The sequence below is a fragment of the Eumetopias jubatus genome, unplaced genomic scaffold, assembly GCF_037043125.1.
Source record: "Eumetopias jubatus isolate StellerSeaLion01/CBP00866 unplaced genomic scaffold, mEumJub1_p1.0 scaffold_4, whole genome shotgun sequence".
NCBI lineage: Eukaryota > Metazoa > Chordata > Mammalia > Carnivora > Otariidae > Eumetopias > Eumetopias jubatus.
The window spans coordinates 184,576,740-184,594,921 of NW_028274810.1; the positions used below are offsets into that span (position 1 = coordinate 184,576,740).

General features: G+C 35.1%; 1 protein-coding gene across 6 annotated transcripts in view; it reads left to right on the forward strand.

Moving 5' to 3' along the window:
• RB1CC1 (RB1 inducible coiled-coil 1) overlaps positions 1-18,182 on the forward strand; it is a 91,350-nt gene that overhangs the window by 39,538 nt on the left and 33,630 nt on the right. For all 6 annotated transcript variants that reach the window (XM_028118968.2, XM_028118967.2, XM_028118966.2 and 3 more), the window contains 8 exons: positions 941-1,111; positions 10,227-10,411; positions 10,578-10,764; positions 10,849-10,930; positions 11,192-11,253; positions 12,659-12,762; positions 13,203-13,329; positions 13,413-15,313. In XM_028118968.2, the coding sequence (XP_027974769.1) occupies positions 941-1,111; positions 10,227-10,411; positions 10,578-10,764; positions 10,849-10,930; positions 11,192-11,253; positions 12,659-12,762; positions 13,203-13,329; positions 13,413-15,313 (2,819 nt within the window). The remainder of the gene's footprint in view (positions 1-940; positions 1,112-10,226; positions 10,412-10,577; positions 10,765-10,848; positions 10,931-11,191; positions 11,254-12,658; positions 12,763-13,202; positions 13,330-13,412; positions 15,314-18,182) is intronic.

Sequence of the window (18,182 nt, forward strand, 5' to 3'; positions counted from 1 at the left end):
CTATAATGAGTTAATAATAATAGAAGATAACGTGGTTGATACTCACATGGAGATATTAGAGGGTGGTCAGAAACACAAGCTGAAAATCTGTGAGAAGGGTCAGGGATTACAAAAGGGTTGGGAGCTCCATAGAAATGTATGCTTAATGCTGAAATCATATAAGAAATAATAAAAATGGGCTAAGTGCAAAGTCCTTCTGGATTATCTGTATTTATGGATTAGACAGGAAAAAGAGCCAGGGAAGGGTACTGTGGAGGAACCAGTGAGGTAATACCCCAAAGCTTCTAGAGTTTGTCAAAGATTGTTTTCAGTGTATAAGAGCCTCAAGTAAAAGGAAGTCATTGGTGATCTTTGGCAGAATGGTTTTAATGGAGACTACACATAAAAACACAGTGTATTCTTTCAAGGGAAGGGGAACAGTGTTGAGAGAAATTAGGTTTCATGAATTCCAGAAAATTTGTAGAAATAAAGCCAGGAAACAGGAGAGATTGAAGAGTAAAAAAAGGATGGGGTTGATCAAATTCCTTTAGGAGATAGAGACTGATAGTAAAGATACCTCTAGGAGGGAAGTCACTTTGAAGATATTGCTATGTTTTGAGGGAAATTAGAGTTTTAAGACAATGAACAAAGAATGTGTTTTAACTCTACTTTGTAAGACCTTGAAAATAACATTTTCTGTGTGATACTAAGGATTGATTAAATTGATTGGAAGGTTATAATTCCTGGCACTATATTCCTAATTATTCTAATACAATCAGTAATTTTTTATTAACATAATTATCCTGCTCTCAATTTTGTGAAAGTATAACTTAGATTCCCCATGCTTTTACTTTTCTATATTTTTCAATTTTTTTCCTCTGAAGCTGTGTGTCAAAATAGTGAGAAATATATTTTAAACTATTTGCTGAAAACTTTATTCATATGTTCTGTTGTCATTTAGCTTGATCCAAGGATTATTCGACCATTTATAGCAGAATGCCGTCAAACTATTGCCAAACTTGATAATCAGAACATGAAAGCCATTAAAGGACTTGAAGACCGGCTCTATGCCCTGGACCAGATGATCGCTAGCTGCAGCCGACTGGTGAATGAACAGAAGGAACTCGCTCAGGTACTCATTTCAGACTCCTCTCCGGAAAAGCAATTCGTAGTTTCTCTGTACCAGTATTTTATGTGTAATATCAACTTGTTATACACCATCATTTTTACCTCATCCTTGATTAGTGTTAATGAATAGTATTGTTTCCGTGTAATAAGGAAGAAGACAACGTTCTTAATGTTCAGGTTTGATAAAGTGAGCTGAGGCCACTTAAGGTAGTGGCTGAAAGATAACTATGAAAATGCTGTCAACAGCTGGGGAAAAAACATGTGGAAAGAACATGATAAAGCAGTGATTGTACTAAACATCTGAGTACTTCCTGCTCCCCCCCCCCTAGAAAACTAAAGAAGAATACATGAGATTTGTAAAGGACAGGAGGAAAATATAAAATCTTAGAGATTACTGATACTTAGGTTTTTAGGCTAATTTAATGCAGTGTTCCAAGAACTCTGTTCTCAGACTTATAACCAAAACAAAGTGATGGAATTGCAAAGAGTGGTTAGCCTAGACATTTTCTGCCACACTAATGACTTTGTCCTCCATCCATTCTGGCAAAACAGCAAAAAGAGTTGATTTGCATAATCTTGATTCTAACACACACTTTTCTAGTTTAATGTTCCTCTGCCAGTATTTTTCCTCCAACTGTAGAACATACAAATGGGTATAAATGTTTTATTTTACTTGCATAGCATTATATACAGCGTGTTGTAGGTAGATAAAACGTGTATATCCTTGCTTTATTCTTTTAAAATAAATTTTAAAATATTTATTACATTTTTATAGTTTCCTAATGGAATTCATCTGTAATTCCCAGACTCTCTTCTTTTTTCTCCTTATTTTGGATCCTGCCACCTTATTGTGAACTGAACCCCTTTATCTTGTGCTTTTGACTGATTTAGAATCCCCTAGTACCAATGCTGAGTAGAATGTGATAGTGGGTGTGCTTGTTTAATTCCTGATCTATAGAAAGTGGTATTTCACAATTATAATGTTTCTAGTAGTTAGTTTTTTCTCTTTGTGTTAATAGAAACCCTTTATCAGATTAAGAAAGTTATAGTCTACTTCTAATCTTGAACCATCCTTAGATTCTTGAAATAAACTCAACATGGTCATAATATATTGTCTTTTTTATGTATTTCTGAATTGAGTGTAACATTTTGGCAAACTGAACTATATTGTGTGTATGTATTATTCATTTGGTATGTATTTGTCAAGTTTGGGCACCGAGTTTATAATAGCCTCAAAGTAAGTTGAGAAATTTTTTGATTAGAATATTTAATCCATTTATTTAATATAATTACTATTTGTTTTTAAGTCAGCTATTTATAATTTTTCTTCCAATTATGTCCCTTTCTGCTCTTCCCCTTCGGATTATTTTTATCATTTAAAATTAAAGTTTAAAAACTTGGGGGACACTTGGGTGGCTCAGTCAGTTAAACCTCTGACCCTTGATTTTGTTTCAGGTCATGATCTCAGGATTGTGAGATTGAGGCCCATGTGGGGCTCCATGCTGGACATGGAGCCTGCTTAAAATTCTCTCCTCCCTCTGCCCCCGCCACCCCTGGCCACTTGCTCTCTCTTAAAAAGAAGAAAATATATATCATTAAAAATTATTTATTATTCTATCTTCCATTTTAGTTTTTTTCCTTTTAAGTAACACATGCATCCTTGTAAGTTTGATATTCATTAGAATATCCTATAGTAGGGCGCCTGGGTGGCTCAGTTGGTTAAGCGACTGCCTTCAGCTCAGGTCATGGTCCTGGAGTCCCGGGATCGAGTCCCACATCGGGCTCCCTGCTCAGCAGGGAGTCTGCTTCTCCCTCTGACCCTCTTCCCTCTCATGCTTCCTATCTCTCATTCTCTCTCTCTCTCAAATAAATAAATAAAAAAATCTTTAAAAAAAAAAAAAAAAGAATATCCTATAGTAGGGCGCCTGGGTGGCTCAGTCGTTAGGTGTCTGCCTTCGGCTCAGGTCATGATCCCAGGGTCCTGGGATCAAGTCCCACATTGGGCTCCCAGCTCGGTGGGGAGCCTGCTTCTCCCTCTCCTCCCTGCTCATGCTCTCCCTCTCACTATCTCTGTCTGTCTCTCAAATAAATAAATAAAATCTTTTAAAAAAAAAGTATCCTATAGTATCCTTTAGTGGCAAATTTAGTCTTTGTCATTTAAAAATCTCTTTAAATCATGTTTGTTTCTGAAGGATGTTTTCTCTGGATATAGAATTGAGGCTGTCAGTGATTTACTTTTAACACATTGCCTTTGGTTTGTTTTTTAACAGTTTTACTATAATATGACAAGATGTGGCTTTCTTTCTATTTCTCCTGCATTGGGCTTGTAGTACTACTGGAAGCTGTGGCTTAATGGCATATCTTTTGGGAAAATTCCCAATCAGTTTCTCTTCAAATTTTGCCTTTACCTTACTGTTTCCCTTCTCATTCATTGATTCCAGTTACACGTGTATTAGACCTTTCATCTCATTCTTTCCATTTACCCTTGTTTCCTGTATTTCCCATCATTATATCTATCTGTGCTTAATTCCAAGTATTTTGTATTGACCCAGATTAATTTTTTCTAGCTGTGAATGGCTGTTATTAAACCCACTTACTGATTTTATAATTTTTGTTTATTTTTTAGCTCCACAGTTTCAGTTTGGTTCTTTTGTTTATATAGTTTCAAATTGTCTACCAAGATACTCAGACCCATTCATCATCTCTTTGATTACATTAACCATATTGTAATTTAAAAGTCTATATCTAGTAACTCCATTACTTGTGCCTGTGTGTCTGTGGATATTTTCTGTTGTTTCCTATGGTTTAAATTCATGTGGTTTTGCCTTTTCATGTGCCTAATTATTTTTAATAAGAAAAACCCAGGGGATGCCTGGCTGGCTTAGTTGGTTAAACATCTGCCTTCTGCTCAGGTTGAGAGTCCTACATCAGGCTCCTTGCTCAGCGGGGAGCCTGCTTCTCCCTCTGCCTGCTGTTCCCCCTGTTCGTGCTCTCCCTCTCTCTCTCTGACAAGTAAATAAATCTTAAAAAAATAAAAACAGGAAATATGAAGCTTAAGATAACACTTCTAGAGAGAATTTGTTTGCATGTGGTAGGGGTTATCACAATCTTATATCATCTTAATCCAACCTCAGGGATTTAGGTGATAGGAAGTTGGTCTTTCAGTCCTTGTGATGGCCAGTCTGCTTTTGTAGACTCTTATTCCATAGGATAAAGTTTTTCGGGGTACTAATAATACAAAGTGTTTTCCATCTTCACTTCCTTTGGCTGGCACTGATCTCCAATTTTTTATTTCATAGCTCCTTGAGAATGTCAGAAGGATTGATTTTTTTAATTCTTAGCTTTGGGCTCCTCTTCAGTAATCAGCACTTGTCTCCAGGGCAAAGCATTCCTGTTGCTTACCTGGCCTCCCTAGGTTTCCTCCTCCTGCTAGAATCCTGGCCCTTCTCCTTCATTGCTTTCTTACATCTCTAGTAACTAATGCCACAGGAAGCTTGGTCTGCATTACCGTTAAATTATAGTTTACCATCACTTGAGACAGATCTGAATTTCTGATTTTTTTGTTGTTTCTCCAATATCATTCTTTTTTAACCCTCAATAGAATGAATCAAACATAATTTATTTAACCAGACTCCTTTTGATGGTCATTTAGATTGCTTCCAGTTTTTCTTGTTACAAACATTGTTTTTACTATCCCAGTACATGTCTGTCATTATGTGCATGTTCTAGTATTTCTTTAGGGACAATCCTCAGTAATGGAATTGCTATACTCTATAGAGTGTTTGTGCGTTTTAAATATTAATTAGTAATGTTATAATATACCATCCATAAAGGAAAAATCAGTCCACACTCCCAGTAATTAATGAGAAGAGCAGTTTCCCTTATATCAGTATTTGCCATCTATTTGCTCTGAATTTTCATTTGCCAATTTTTTATCCTAATGTTTCTGTAAGAATTTATTTCATATATATAATCTGGATAATCCTTTGTCTATTGTAAATAATACAGATGCTGTCTCTTTGTTGATAGTGTTATAAAGATTGTTACACAGAAATTTTTAAATTTTGATGTCAGGTGTGTTAGTCATTTTTTTGTTTTTAATTTTATGAACTCATCATTCCTTTAAAATCTCCAGATTTTATAACTTTCTCTGATTGAATAAACCAGGACTTCCTGTTTTCTTATCTAGATAATCTATTTTCTCTCTTTCTTTACTCTCAAATCTCTTGGAGGAAGGGGTGTGTGTGTAATATCTCTACTACAATCAGGCAGCTACAATGAATGGTTTTGCATTTGATTGTATTAAAAAAAATCTGATGCTGATGTTATCCTCCATCTGCATTGGATTTGGCAAATGGAGTTGTGTGATACAAGGATAAGTAATTTTTCTGGAAGTGTAGTTGCTTGATGAAGGAGCTAATGGTACTTTTTTGTTTTTTTCTATTTTTTTTTTTTTTAAATAGAAGAAGCATTTCTTGATCCTTTTTTGTTTGTTCCTATGTTTTTGTTTGCTTTCCAGGGCTGACCCATCCAGGGTTTCTTGAACCCAAACTGAAAAAAATTCAGTAGACAAGTCCTATACTGTTCCTGTGAAAATTTGAAAACTAATTTTTGGCATCCTGTGATCATAGAAGTACCTCGTCTAACCATCTGCTTTCCCCTAATTTATTCCCAGCTTTTGCTAATGTTTTCAGCTATTGTAGCTCATAGAATTTAACTTTTAAAGCATAATACTCTTACTTTTAAAAAATATATTTTTCTGGACCACCTGGGTGGCTCAGTCGTTTAAGCATCTGCCTTTGGCTCAGGTCATAATCTCAAGGTCCTGGGATTGAGCCCCGCTTCAGGCTCCCTGCTCAGCAGGTAATCTGCTTCTCCCTCTCCCTTTGCCCCTCCCCAGCTCTGTTCTCTCTCTCTCTCTCTCAAATAAAATAAAAATCTTTAAAAAATATATGTTTTTCTTTGATATTGATACCTGAAGTAGTATAGTCCTTTTTGACATTGAGAGGCAGTTAAATTCTCATTTAATTATTCCTCAGTGTATATTTTTTGATGTTCCTACATACGTTTTAATATAAGTGTATTACATGTTCAGAACAAAACTGTAGAATAGATGCAGATCAAGGCCCTAAGAGCCATGGATGTTAGCTGGGCTTGCCTGAGTGAATGGCTTTGAGAGACATTGGCTATAATAAGATAATTTTAAATGTGCTTATGAGAGACAAGGGATAACCTGTTGAAGTTAGGTGATATGTGGCTGTTGGAGCAACTTTTCACTCCTATATTTTTATATATATTTTATATATTTATATATATATAAACAAAAATTTTAAAATCAATAAGTGGGTTTAATAACAGCTATTCACAGCTAGAAGAAATTAATCTGGGTCAATACAAAATACTTGGAATAAAGCACAGATAGAGCTAATGATGGGAAATACAGGAAACAAGGGTAAATGGAAAGAATGAGATGAAAGGTCTAATACATATTTTTATGTGTTTGGCTGCCAAGGGATGTATAGAGGCAAGGGTTTTAACTGAGACATCACTTCCACAAACAGGTTTTCTCTGATTTTACAGTCTTGATCAGATCAGATTTATTTTCTCTTAGCATGTTGTACTTAGCCTATGTCATAATTACATTTAAGTGATTATGTGGGGTTTTTTTAAATGAAATTTCTTCTTTAAGAATATAAGCTCAGGGCACCTGGGTGGCTCAGTCATTAAGTGTCTGCCTTCAGCTCAGGTCATGATCCCAGGGCCCTGGGATCGAGTCCCGCATCGGGCTCCCCGCTCAGCGGGAAGCCTGCTTCTCCCTCTCCCATTCCCCCTGCTTGTGTTCCCTCTCTCGCTGTCTCTCTCTCTCTGTTGAAAAATAAATAAAATCTTAAAAATATATATATATATATATAAACTCAGTCAGAAGAGCATGTGACTCTTGATCTTGTGGCCATGAGTTTGAGCCCCACATTGGGTGTAGAAATTAGGAAAGAAGGGGGGTGGGGGGATGGGTTAGCCTGGTGTTGGATATTAAAGAGGCCACGTATTGAATGGAGCACTGGGTGTTATATGCAAACAATGAATCATGGAACACTACATCAAAAACTAATGATGTAATGTATGGTGACTAACACAGAATAAAACTTAAAAAAAAAAAGAAAAAAAAATATAAGCTCTAAGGAAGCGGGATTCTAGTCTCTCTTCCTCACTGCCTTATTCACAATGCCTTACAGGTTCCTGACCTGTATGTAGTAAGTACACAGTCAGTACTTACAGAATGAGGTACGCTTGGCTGGCTTAGTCTGTTATGGTCTGACTCTTGATTTTGCTCAGGTCATGATCTCAGGGTCATGAGATTGAGCCCCGTGTTGGGCTCCAAGCTGGGCGTGGAGACTGCTTCAGATTCTCTCTCTCTTCCTCCCCCACCAAAAATATATATATAGAGAGAGAGAGAGAGAAAGAGTGCAAGAATTTGGGTTCATGTAGCCTTGTTTGTGAAATGTTAGACTTCTCTTTAATCTGGTCTGGAATCTTTCACATTTCATAATTTACAGATGTCTCATCTGTTAGTTTTATTACAGCTAATTTTTTTTCCATTGCAGATATTTTCTTTTTTTTAATCAGTATTTCCTTCAGAATGCGGTCAGTGAAAGTAGATAAATTCAGATCAATCGATTTGAGGAGTTGATTTTAGATTTTATATAAACACAATTTTGTGTAGTTCATTCTAGCTACATAGCAATTAAATCTTCTAACCACTCTTAAAGGAAAGAGAAAGGGGCACTTGGGTACCTCAGTTGAATGTACGACTCTTGATTTCAGCCCAGGTAATGATCTCAGGGTTGTGAGAACAAGCCCCTACGTCAGGCTCTGCGCTGAGCGTGGATCCTGCTTAAGATTCTCTCTGTCCTTCTATCCCTCTGCTCCTCCCCCCTCACTTGCTCTCTCGCACTCTTTCTCAAAAAAAAAAGGGAAAAAACAATGGAAGGAGATTTATTGCCTAAATATCTTATATGATAAAGACCAGTTCAGGAAGCTTTAAGAGAGTAATTTTTTTAAAACCACAACACTTCTGAGGAGGTTTATAGACCCTTCTACGTTATCTGACAGAGAAACTTAACCAGATCTGTGAAGCTATGTTAACACTGGAGCCCTGAAAATTTATTCAGTGTGTATTATTCCTCTAGTAATCTTTTTATCTTTAAAGATTGTCAACAAAATAAGAAAATTACAGGGAATCTGCTTCCTAAACCAAAAGTTCACAGAATACATCTTGTGGGGATTTATAAGTACTGTAGTAACTAACAGCTAGTTAGATTTCTTTTGAATGTTGTCAGGATTATTTAATTCTTATTAGATAACCTACTGAAATTCAGAATTAGGATGTGGTATAGTTTAAGTTCTGCCTTCCGTCTTCACTCAGTCAGCTATGTAATTTTCTTTTAAACTTATACATCATGTAGTTATCCTTAATATTATAAAATTATTAATACGCATAAAAATATTAATACTAAATGGTATCAGGGATTTTTCTACCTTTTTAAACTTTTTTTTATTGAAGTATAGTTGACATACAATGTTACATTAGTTTTAGGTCTACAACATAGTGACTGGACAGTTCTATACATTACTCATTGTTCACCATGGTAAGTCTAATCACCATCTATCACCATTAAACATTATTACAGTATGTTGACTATATTCCCTATGCTGTACTTTTCATTCTGATGACTTATTTTAAGAAGCTTGTACTTCTTAGAGATTTTCTACTTAGTCTAAATAGTATGCTAAGGATGGTTTAACAAATACAGAATTTATTTTATTGAAAACAGATTCACAATTTTTCTTTTGGCAACATTTGCATGTATGTGCTTTTGGTGTCAGGAAATTCCTCATTAATGGTTTAGAATTTAGTTCAGGGGATTGATTATGTGTTTTTCTTGGATTCAGTAAAAAGTAGTGGAGACCTATTAAGATTTTAACACAATTGATAAAAGCAATAAGTTATTTTTAAATTCAGAAAAAATATAGCCACAATGGAACATATAGCATATTGAAAAGGAAGTAAAATATACAATTCCTATTGAAATTGTCTTATTTTCAGATATTAAATGATTTTTACTTTAATACATGTCATTTAAATTTAAATATTTTCTTGAAATTTAGGAAGACATGAAACAGAAAGAAGAGAGAACTACCAAAAAGTTTAAAGACATGCTATTGCCGGCCATATTGTTAAGTTCCTAGAAAGATAATTATTTAGAGTAGCAAGTATGGTAGTCAGATAGACTTGCAAATTGTAAAACTATAACACAATAACTGTTTAGTAAGCAGAGTAGAAAAACCTGTAAATACAGTAAAAATACTTAGTAATAACCTCATCAAGATGTCTTTGGACCTTTTTTTAAGTGTTTGCTGTTGGTTGGGTTTTTTTTAATGTTTTCTACACACAACTACCTTATTTTCAATATGGCACATCTGTCTAAATTAATTTGTAGCCTAAACACATTCCCTACTTAGCAGAATGATGCAAAGTTCACCTACACCAAATAATAAAATGTATTGTAAAATTGTAAACATTTAATTTATTCTAATATGAGCACTGATACATATATATAGTGGAACAAAATATAGTCCAGAAATACTGGAGAGAGTAATGACTTCTTAATAAAAAGTACAGTCAACTGACTGTTATTCATTTGGGGAAGGATACAAAATACTATTGAATATCATTGATTAGCTTAAGTCAGTTATTTCATGGCTTAAAATCAGTGACCATATTTTATTTAATGTCATGCTCTGATTTGACCCATGGTGTGGTAGGAGTCTAGACACGTAGGTTCTAGTTCTAATTTAACTATTAAGTGTGTCCTTGGATAAATTACTCTATCTTCCCAGTGGGTTTCTTTTTTTTTTCCTAGCATGAAAATGAAACAACTAGATGAGCAGAGTTCTTAAAAACAATCTTTTTTTATGAACATATCTACATTCAGGATAGTGGATTTTAAAATCTTCTTTAAAAGTAGAGCAGTCATGTTTAACAAAATTTTCCTCTTAAATGAATGTTGATATCTTTCGTGAAACCAAGTTAATGTCCTTTAAAATATTTTCTCGCAAAGGGATTTTTAGCTAATCAGATGAGAGCTGAAAACTTGAAGGATGCATCTGTATTACCTGATTTGTGCCTGAGTCATGCAAATCAGTTGATGATTATGTTGCAAAATCATAGAAAACTGTTGGATATTAAACAGAAGTGTACCACTGCCAAACAGGAACTAGCAAATAACCTACATGTCAGACTGAAGTAAGTGATTCTCTTACATCTAATTTTGGATGTTTTAAAGTGATTTTTTAAATTTCTGCCAAGTAATGGAGTAATTTTTCTCTTGGCATTATATTGAAATACTTGATTGGTTGATTAATTTGGGATTATTTTTATAGAGTTTGTGTGTCTCAATTTCATTCTGTAGGTGGTGTTGCTTTGTAATGCTTCATGCTGATCAAGATGGAGAGAAATTGCAAGCTTTGCTCCGCCTCGTAATAGAACTGTTAGAAAGAGTCAGAATTGTTGAAGCTCTTAGTACAGTTCCTCAGATGTACTGCATAGCTGTTGTTGAGGTTGTAAGGAGAAAAATGTTCATAAAACACTACAGGGAGGTATGCAAGTTGAATTCTGTTTTCATTGTGTATGAGCCTTAATGAATTGGTGTGTGATATTAACATAAGCTTTCCTCCTCTTAGTGGGCTGGTGCTTTAGTCAAAGATGGAAAGCGATTATATGAAGCTGAAAAGTCAAAAAGGGAATCCTTTGGGAAATTATTTAGTAAGTGTTCTTTACTAATTTATTTTTAATGAAAAATGCTGTTTTTATTTGTAGATATGAATGTGTTACTATATAGCATGTATGTGATAGTAGTTACCATTGAAATCTGGAGAAACATTCCTTTTAAGGTCTGTAGAGTTGAATCCATTGTTAAAATTTAAATATGAAGAATTGTTAATTTGTTTTTCAAAAACCAGAGATTTTTTTTTCCCCTGAAATATAAAGTTACAAAATAACCATATTGTTAATTTCTTTACACAGGAAAGTCCTTTTTAAGAAATCGTCTGTTTAGGGGCTTGGACTCCTGGCCCCCATCCTTTTGTGTATGTATTAATTTTCTAACCATGACTAAATTTTGTATGTGTTCAAACCTCATTTCAGAAGTAGAGATGTTTTCAGAAACATATAGACTTTCTTTTTATTGACATAAAAATGTTTTTGGTTTTAAAAGCGAGTTGTCATGAAACTATTAAAGGATATTCATAGTTTTTGATCAGGAGTTTTCATAACGCAGGAGGATAAGCCATATTACACTGTTAAGCTGTTGATTGGTAGGAGGAGATTTTCTTACTATTTTATCTTTGTCCTTCACCCTCCTCTCATTCTCTTTATCTTTCCCCTCCCTCATTGTCTCCCCCTCCCTCATTGTCTCCCCCTCCCTGTCCTTTCTTTTCCTTTTGTCCTCTCCCCTTTTCATTTTCTTTACCACCAACACCACCACCACCAACACCCTCATTTTATTCATGTGTTTACAAATCAGAATAGGGTGACTTTCAGGTGGCCTTCATTGAAACCCTGAAAAATAAGTGTGTTTTTAAACCAGGATTACTGGGGACCATTCCTTTTATTGTGAAAAAATGTGAAAAAAATGATTCCACAGGTTAGAGGAGTTTGGGAAATGCTGCAGGTTTTTTGATTGTTTTTTCTTCAGATGCACTGCTTAGCTATTAAACATTTTTTTGTACTGCAGGATTTCTTAGGCCTTAAATGTATGTATTTTTTAACATCTAAGAATGAGTAATGTAATAGGGTTTCCCACACTCATTTATCTAGGACCTCTGTTTAATGAAGAGCATCTTGACATCTCTAAATCTGCTTAGGTAATGACTGAAACAACCGGAGTTACTTTAAAAGTTGTATTTCTTGGCAATATTATAAAGAAATGGTAGGACTTACCAGGTAATTTTTTTTAAGAAGCTGAAATTGACAATTATTTTGAAAAGAATGGAAAGATCAAGTGGAAGGCAAGGAAGGACATGTTACATAGGAAAAAGCCTTTTACCATATTAAAACAACAAGGCATTCTAATAAATGGTAGGAATAGACATAGAGCTAAGGCTAGAGAGATCTTCGTGGTCATGTTATAAGTAAAAGAAAAATTTGGGAATAGCTTATGTGCTGGTGAAACAAATGGGTTCCTTTAATGTTGACAGGATACTACCTCAGTTTTAAAAAGATGACGAGAAAGGGAGGAACAGCCACATCAGTTGATCACCAACAGCTATGGTTCTCAGTCATTTACGACTCAGAAAAATAGTATACCATGTTGGTCATTGAATAGCTCTTCATTTTTATTTTATTCTGTTTCTTAAATGTCAGTAGATGATTTGTAGCATTTTTGCTTCTTTGTTATATTGAAATTAATCATAGTAAAAATTTATAAATTTGTACTCTATGTTTTTTGGTAATTTTTATCTTTTTATTTTATTCTTTTTGTGGGGGGTACAGACACAGAAGCCTCGAAAGTTTGACTGTGAACTTCCAGATATTTCATTAAAAGATTTACAGTTTCTTCAGTCATTCTGTCCTTCAGAAGTTCAGCCGCTCCTCAGGTAAATATCATTAGTATTTTTAACTTTAGTTATCACCTTAAAATGTTTTCATTATTTTGGAGCTATGGAAAGTAGCACCGATAGTCTCGGGAGATGCCAGCATATAGAAATATTTTATGATAGACTGACTTCCCTATGCTGCTTTAGGAAATTTCTAGGGAATATGCAAATGATCAGAAAATGAAGATAAAGGAAATTAATGCCTTACATGTAATTAATTTTTTTCTAGTAATTACTCTATACTTTTTGTATACTGTGGGAGAGTTTTAATTCATTACTTTAATGATTATATCTTAGGTCTCTTAAGCTATTTCTGGTGTTGTTTAAAAGGGGATGATAGTACTGTCGGGGTTTTTTGACATAGATTGAAATATTTGGTTGTAGGTATCCATCTTTTCATTATGAAATCACAAATCTAATTTGATTTCATTCTGTTTCAGGGTGCCCTTACTTTGTGACTTTGAACCTCTACACCAGCATGTACTTGCTCTGCATAATTTGGTAAAAGCAGCACAAAGTTTGGATGAAATGTCACAGACCATTACAGATCTACTGAGTGAACAAAAGGCAAATTAAGTTCTTTCAAGTGATTTGTTTCATTAGTGTAAAATGTTGCTGCAGCTCTGTAAGCCTATCCCTCTCTTTTCCAGGCATCCATGAGTCAGACATCGCCACCGTCGGCTTCCTCACCACGGATAGAAAGTGCAACAGGAATTGCAACTACTACCTCACCGAGAACTCCTCCTTCACTCACTGTTCAGGATCCCTTATGTCCTGCAGTATGTCCCTTAGAAGAGTTATCTCCAGATAGCATCGATGCACATACATTTGATTTTGAAACTATCCCCCATCCAAACATAGAACAGACTATTCACCAAGTTTCATTAGACTTGGATTCATTAGCAGAAAGTCCTGAATCAGATTTTATGTCTGCTGTAAATGAGTTTGTAATAGAAGAAAATTTGTCATCTCCTAATCCTATAAGTGATCCACAGAGTCCGGAAATGATGGTGGAATCACTTTATTCATCTGTTATCAATGCAATAGATAGTAGACGGATGCAGGATACAAATGTATGTGGTAAAGAGGATTTAGGAGATCATGCTTCTCTGAATGTCCAGTTGGAAAAATGTCGAGTTGTTGCCCAAGACTCGCACTTCAGCATACAAACCATCAAGGAAGACCTTTGCCACTTCAGAACATTTGTACAGAAAGAACAGTGTGATTTCTCAAATTCTTTAAAATGTACAGCATTAGAAATAAGAAACATTATTGAAAAAGTAAAACATTCTCTGGAAATAACACTAAATGAAAAACATCAAAAAGAACTGCAGTCTTTAAAAAGTGAATATGAAGGCAAACTTGATGCACTGATAAAGGAAAGTGAAGAAAATGAAAACAAAATTAAAAAACTGAAAGGAGACTTGGTATGCCTTGAGGAGGTTTTACAAAATAAAGATAATGAATTTGCTTTGGTTAAACATGAAAAAGAAGCTGTCATCTGCTTGCAAAATGAAAAGGATCAGAAGTTGTTAGAAATGGAAAATATAATGCACACTCAAAATTGTGAAATTAATGAACTGAAACAGTCACGAGAGATAGTGTTAGAAGACTTAAAGAAGCTCCATGTTGAAAATGATGAGAAGATGCAGTTGCTGCGGACAGAACTTCAGTGCTTAGAGCAAAGTCATCTAAAGGAGTTAGAGGATGCTCTGCATGTCAGGCACATACAGGAATTTGAGAAAGTTATGACAGACCATAAAGTGTCTTTGGAGAAACTAAAAAAGGAAAATCAACAACGAATCGATCAGATACAAGAGTCTCATGCCACAGTTATCCAGGAAAAAGAACAACAGCTACAGGAATTAAAACTCAAGGTTTCAGATTTGTCAGACATGAGATGTAAGTTAGAGGTTGAACTTGCACTGAAGGAAGCAGAAACTGATGAAATAAAACTTTTGCTGGAAGAAAGCAGAGCCCAGCAGAAGGAGACCTTAAAATCTCTCCTTGAACAAGAGACGGAAAATTTGAGAGTAGAGATAAGTAAACTAAACCAAAAGATTCAGGATAATAATGAAAACTATCAGGTGGGCTTGGCAGAGCTAAGAACTTTAATGACAATTGAAAAAGATCAGTGCATTTCAGAGTTAATTAGTAGACATGAAGAAGAATCTGATATGCTTAAAGCTGAATTAAACAAAGTAACGTCATTGCATCACCAAGCATTTGAAATAGAAAGAAACCTGAAAGGAGAAATAGCTGAACTGCAGAGTAAATTGGATGCAGAATTGAGTGCTCTTGAAAAACAAAAAGATGAAAAACTCACCCAACAGGAAGAGAAGTACGAAGCTATTATCCAGAAACTTGAGAAAGACAAAGAGAAACTTGTCATGAGCCAGGAACAAGACAGAGAACAGTTAATTCAGAAACTTAATTGTGAAAAAGAAGAAGCTATTCAGACTGCCCTCAAAGAGTTTAAATTGGAGAGAGAAGCTGTTGAGAAAGAGTTACTAGAAAAAGTTAAACATCTTGAGAATCAAATAGGAAAAAGGTAAGAATTACTTTAAAATTTAAAATTAAAATATTGGTGATTCAAATTTTAATTGTTTATGTAATCACAGTACCTTGATTTACTTATCTTAGGCCAATATAGTAATTGAGATGTTTTTATAAAGTAAAACCTTTTACTTTATTTATAGTCAGTGTTTCTTTCAAACATTTAAAAAAATAACAGACTACATAAGCTCATTAGTGGCTTTTAAAAATGGATGAGTATCTTGGATTCCCAGAGAAATGATTTTTTCAAAATTTCAAATGTTTTCCAGGGCTTTTCCTTTTTTAATTCATTAAGTTTCTTCTTTTGGTTTATTTGAATTTTTTACCTAATTTCTTCTGTTGAAAATTACTTTTTACCATTCTTTTTAAATTGCGTATGTATGAAAGATAACTTTCATCTGTGCTCACTTATTAAAGAGTAAATTCTGAATTGGGGCTAAATGTTTCATCACTGTTATTTCCTTGATGTTACAGTTTCAGTTATTCCCTCTGTGGTTGAAAAGATAATGTCTTTAAATTCCAGGTTTTATACAGTGGTGGGGTTTTTTTTTTTTCTTTTGTATTTTTAATATTTTGATGTTACTACCTTTTGATCAGTATTTCTGCTCTTTAAACTTCATTCAGGGGTTTTATGGCCTAATGAACAACTTCTAGAACATTATACGTTCTATCGTTAGTTCTTCTGAGTGAATATATTTATAGTTTGTATACCTTATATATTTTAACCTATTTCCTGCCTATCACTTTTACAATCTCTTGTGATAGACTTTCTGCTGTGTAATATTCAAATATTGGTATTCAGTTAAACCTCCCGCTCTGTTTTGAAAACAGGAACTCTTTATGTATTCTGAGGGGATTGGAGGGTTGGGGATTAGGGCCTACACAAATCTTTACAGAGCTGGGGGAGCTAAGGTCAAGGAAATGACTGCTGAAAATCCAGAAAGCTCTGGGTGAAATACCAGGAAAATAGATGCTGAAGTACCCACCAAATTTGAGAGTTATTCATGGCTCCCTGGAAAATTGCTGTAGCATCAAGAATCTCTTCAAAGCCCCAGTAATGTGGCTCAGTCTGCAACACAAAATGGTTAGTTCTCAGTTACTTGACAGGAAGCTCCTGAAATTTCATCTGGGTGCACCTAGCTTTGGAGAGTAAGTCTGGACTGCTTTTCTGCTTTCGAGATCTTGTGCATATTCTTTTTATTGGCAAACTTGCAGTTTGAAGGGGATTCTGGGAAAGACACGTCTCGGCAATATAGTGCAGATGAGATTCTAGAAGAGGGATGAAAGCGATGGCTGGATGATGACAGTGCAGCACTCTGTACACCCCATTTCCGACTCAGAGGTCTTTCGTGTCCCTTTTACCCATATTGAACTCCCAAATAAAGAGACTTAAAATGTCATGTTTCTGTTGGACGTGATTCAGCTTCTGTCTCTCATATCTCCTCAGATAGCCTCACCCGCTTCCAAAGGTGAGACTCAAACTTATGTCATTGTAGCCATCCTAGAACTCTGTTCATTTATCTTTCTGTACAGACACAATCTCTTTGATATTCTGTAGTCTAAATACTGAAATACAGGGTTAATTACAGTTGTCACAACGCTTATTACATGCTAAGATACCGAGCGAAGGAGATAAAGATAAAAAATTCATCCATATGTATAGGCTTAATTGTGGTAGTCTTTATTTCTATAACTAGTCTCATAACCCTAGTAGGTATTTACAGCTTCCTTCTATTTTTTACCTTAGACATTACCTCAGCTGATTTTACTTGACCTGAAGAGACTGCCAATAATAATTCCTCCTGTAATACAGTTGCTGTAGTTTCTCATTTGTTTATCAGTGGACATGGCAGTGCCAAGAGACACCCTAGAAAAGCTTCTGACTTCCAGGCATATTCCTCTGCTTTACTGTGTAGAAGAACTGTTTCTCATTGATAAGTTATATCAGTACATACTGCAGCTTCCTTCTTTGTGTGTTGATTCAGTGCTGTGATGAGCCCTAGGTATCCCTGTGGTAGCTTAAGCTTCCAGGTGAATGGAACCCTCGTTGTATCTCCTGGTAAAGGAATTCTTTTGGGGGGAACCAAACTGGCATAGCCCAAAGTTGTAAGGATGAGAAGCAAAATTTTTGCTGTTGACTCATTGAAATAATAGTTATTCCAATTTTTTTTCCAAATTTTTATTTAAATTCCAGTTAGTTAACATATGTGTTATTCCAATTTTTATCATTGGTTCTCCAACCTATATATTCTAACTGTGGAAGAATTAGTTTCACATAGTAGTATTTGGTTCAGGACATGTACTGCATTCTTTACCCTAGCCATTCAGAATGAGAGGGTGCCTGAGTGACTTAGTCGGTTAAGTGTCCAGCTCAGCTCAGGTCTTGATCTTAGGATCGTGAGTTCAAGCGCCATATTGGGCTCCACACTGGGCATGGAACCCATCTGGTACTGTAATGAGTTTTTAGTACATTGATCCACAGTTTTATCAAACCAGCTGTTTAATGATTGGCATATGTGGTAAAATATGTGATTTCCATGGGCATGAGGCTATGGCTACATATCTTTCACTGTACAATGAAATTCCGTGTTCAGAAGCAATTATAGTAGAATATAGCAGTGAATAAGCCTTTTTGTATGTTCAGGAATGGTGGTTTTTGCAGAAATACTGTGGGCATGGAAAGTAATTCTGTATGGAGAATAATAGACTGTTCTTGTGAAGATAGATTACTGTTCTTTTCATGACAGAAGCGGTCCAGTGTAATCAGCATGCCACCAAGTAGCTGGCATGGTCTCCCAAAGGAGCACTGCAATATCAGGGGGGCTCACTGCTAGTTACTAAATGTATAGAAATCCATATTGCTG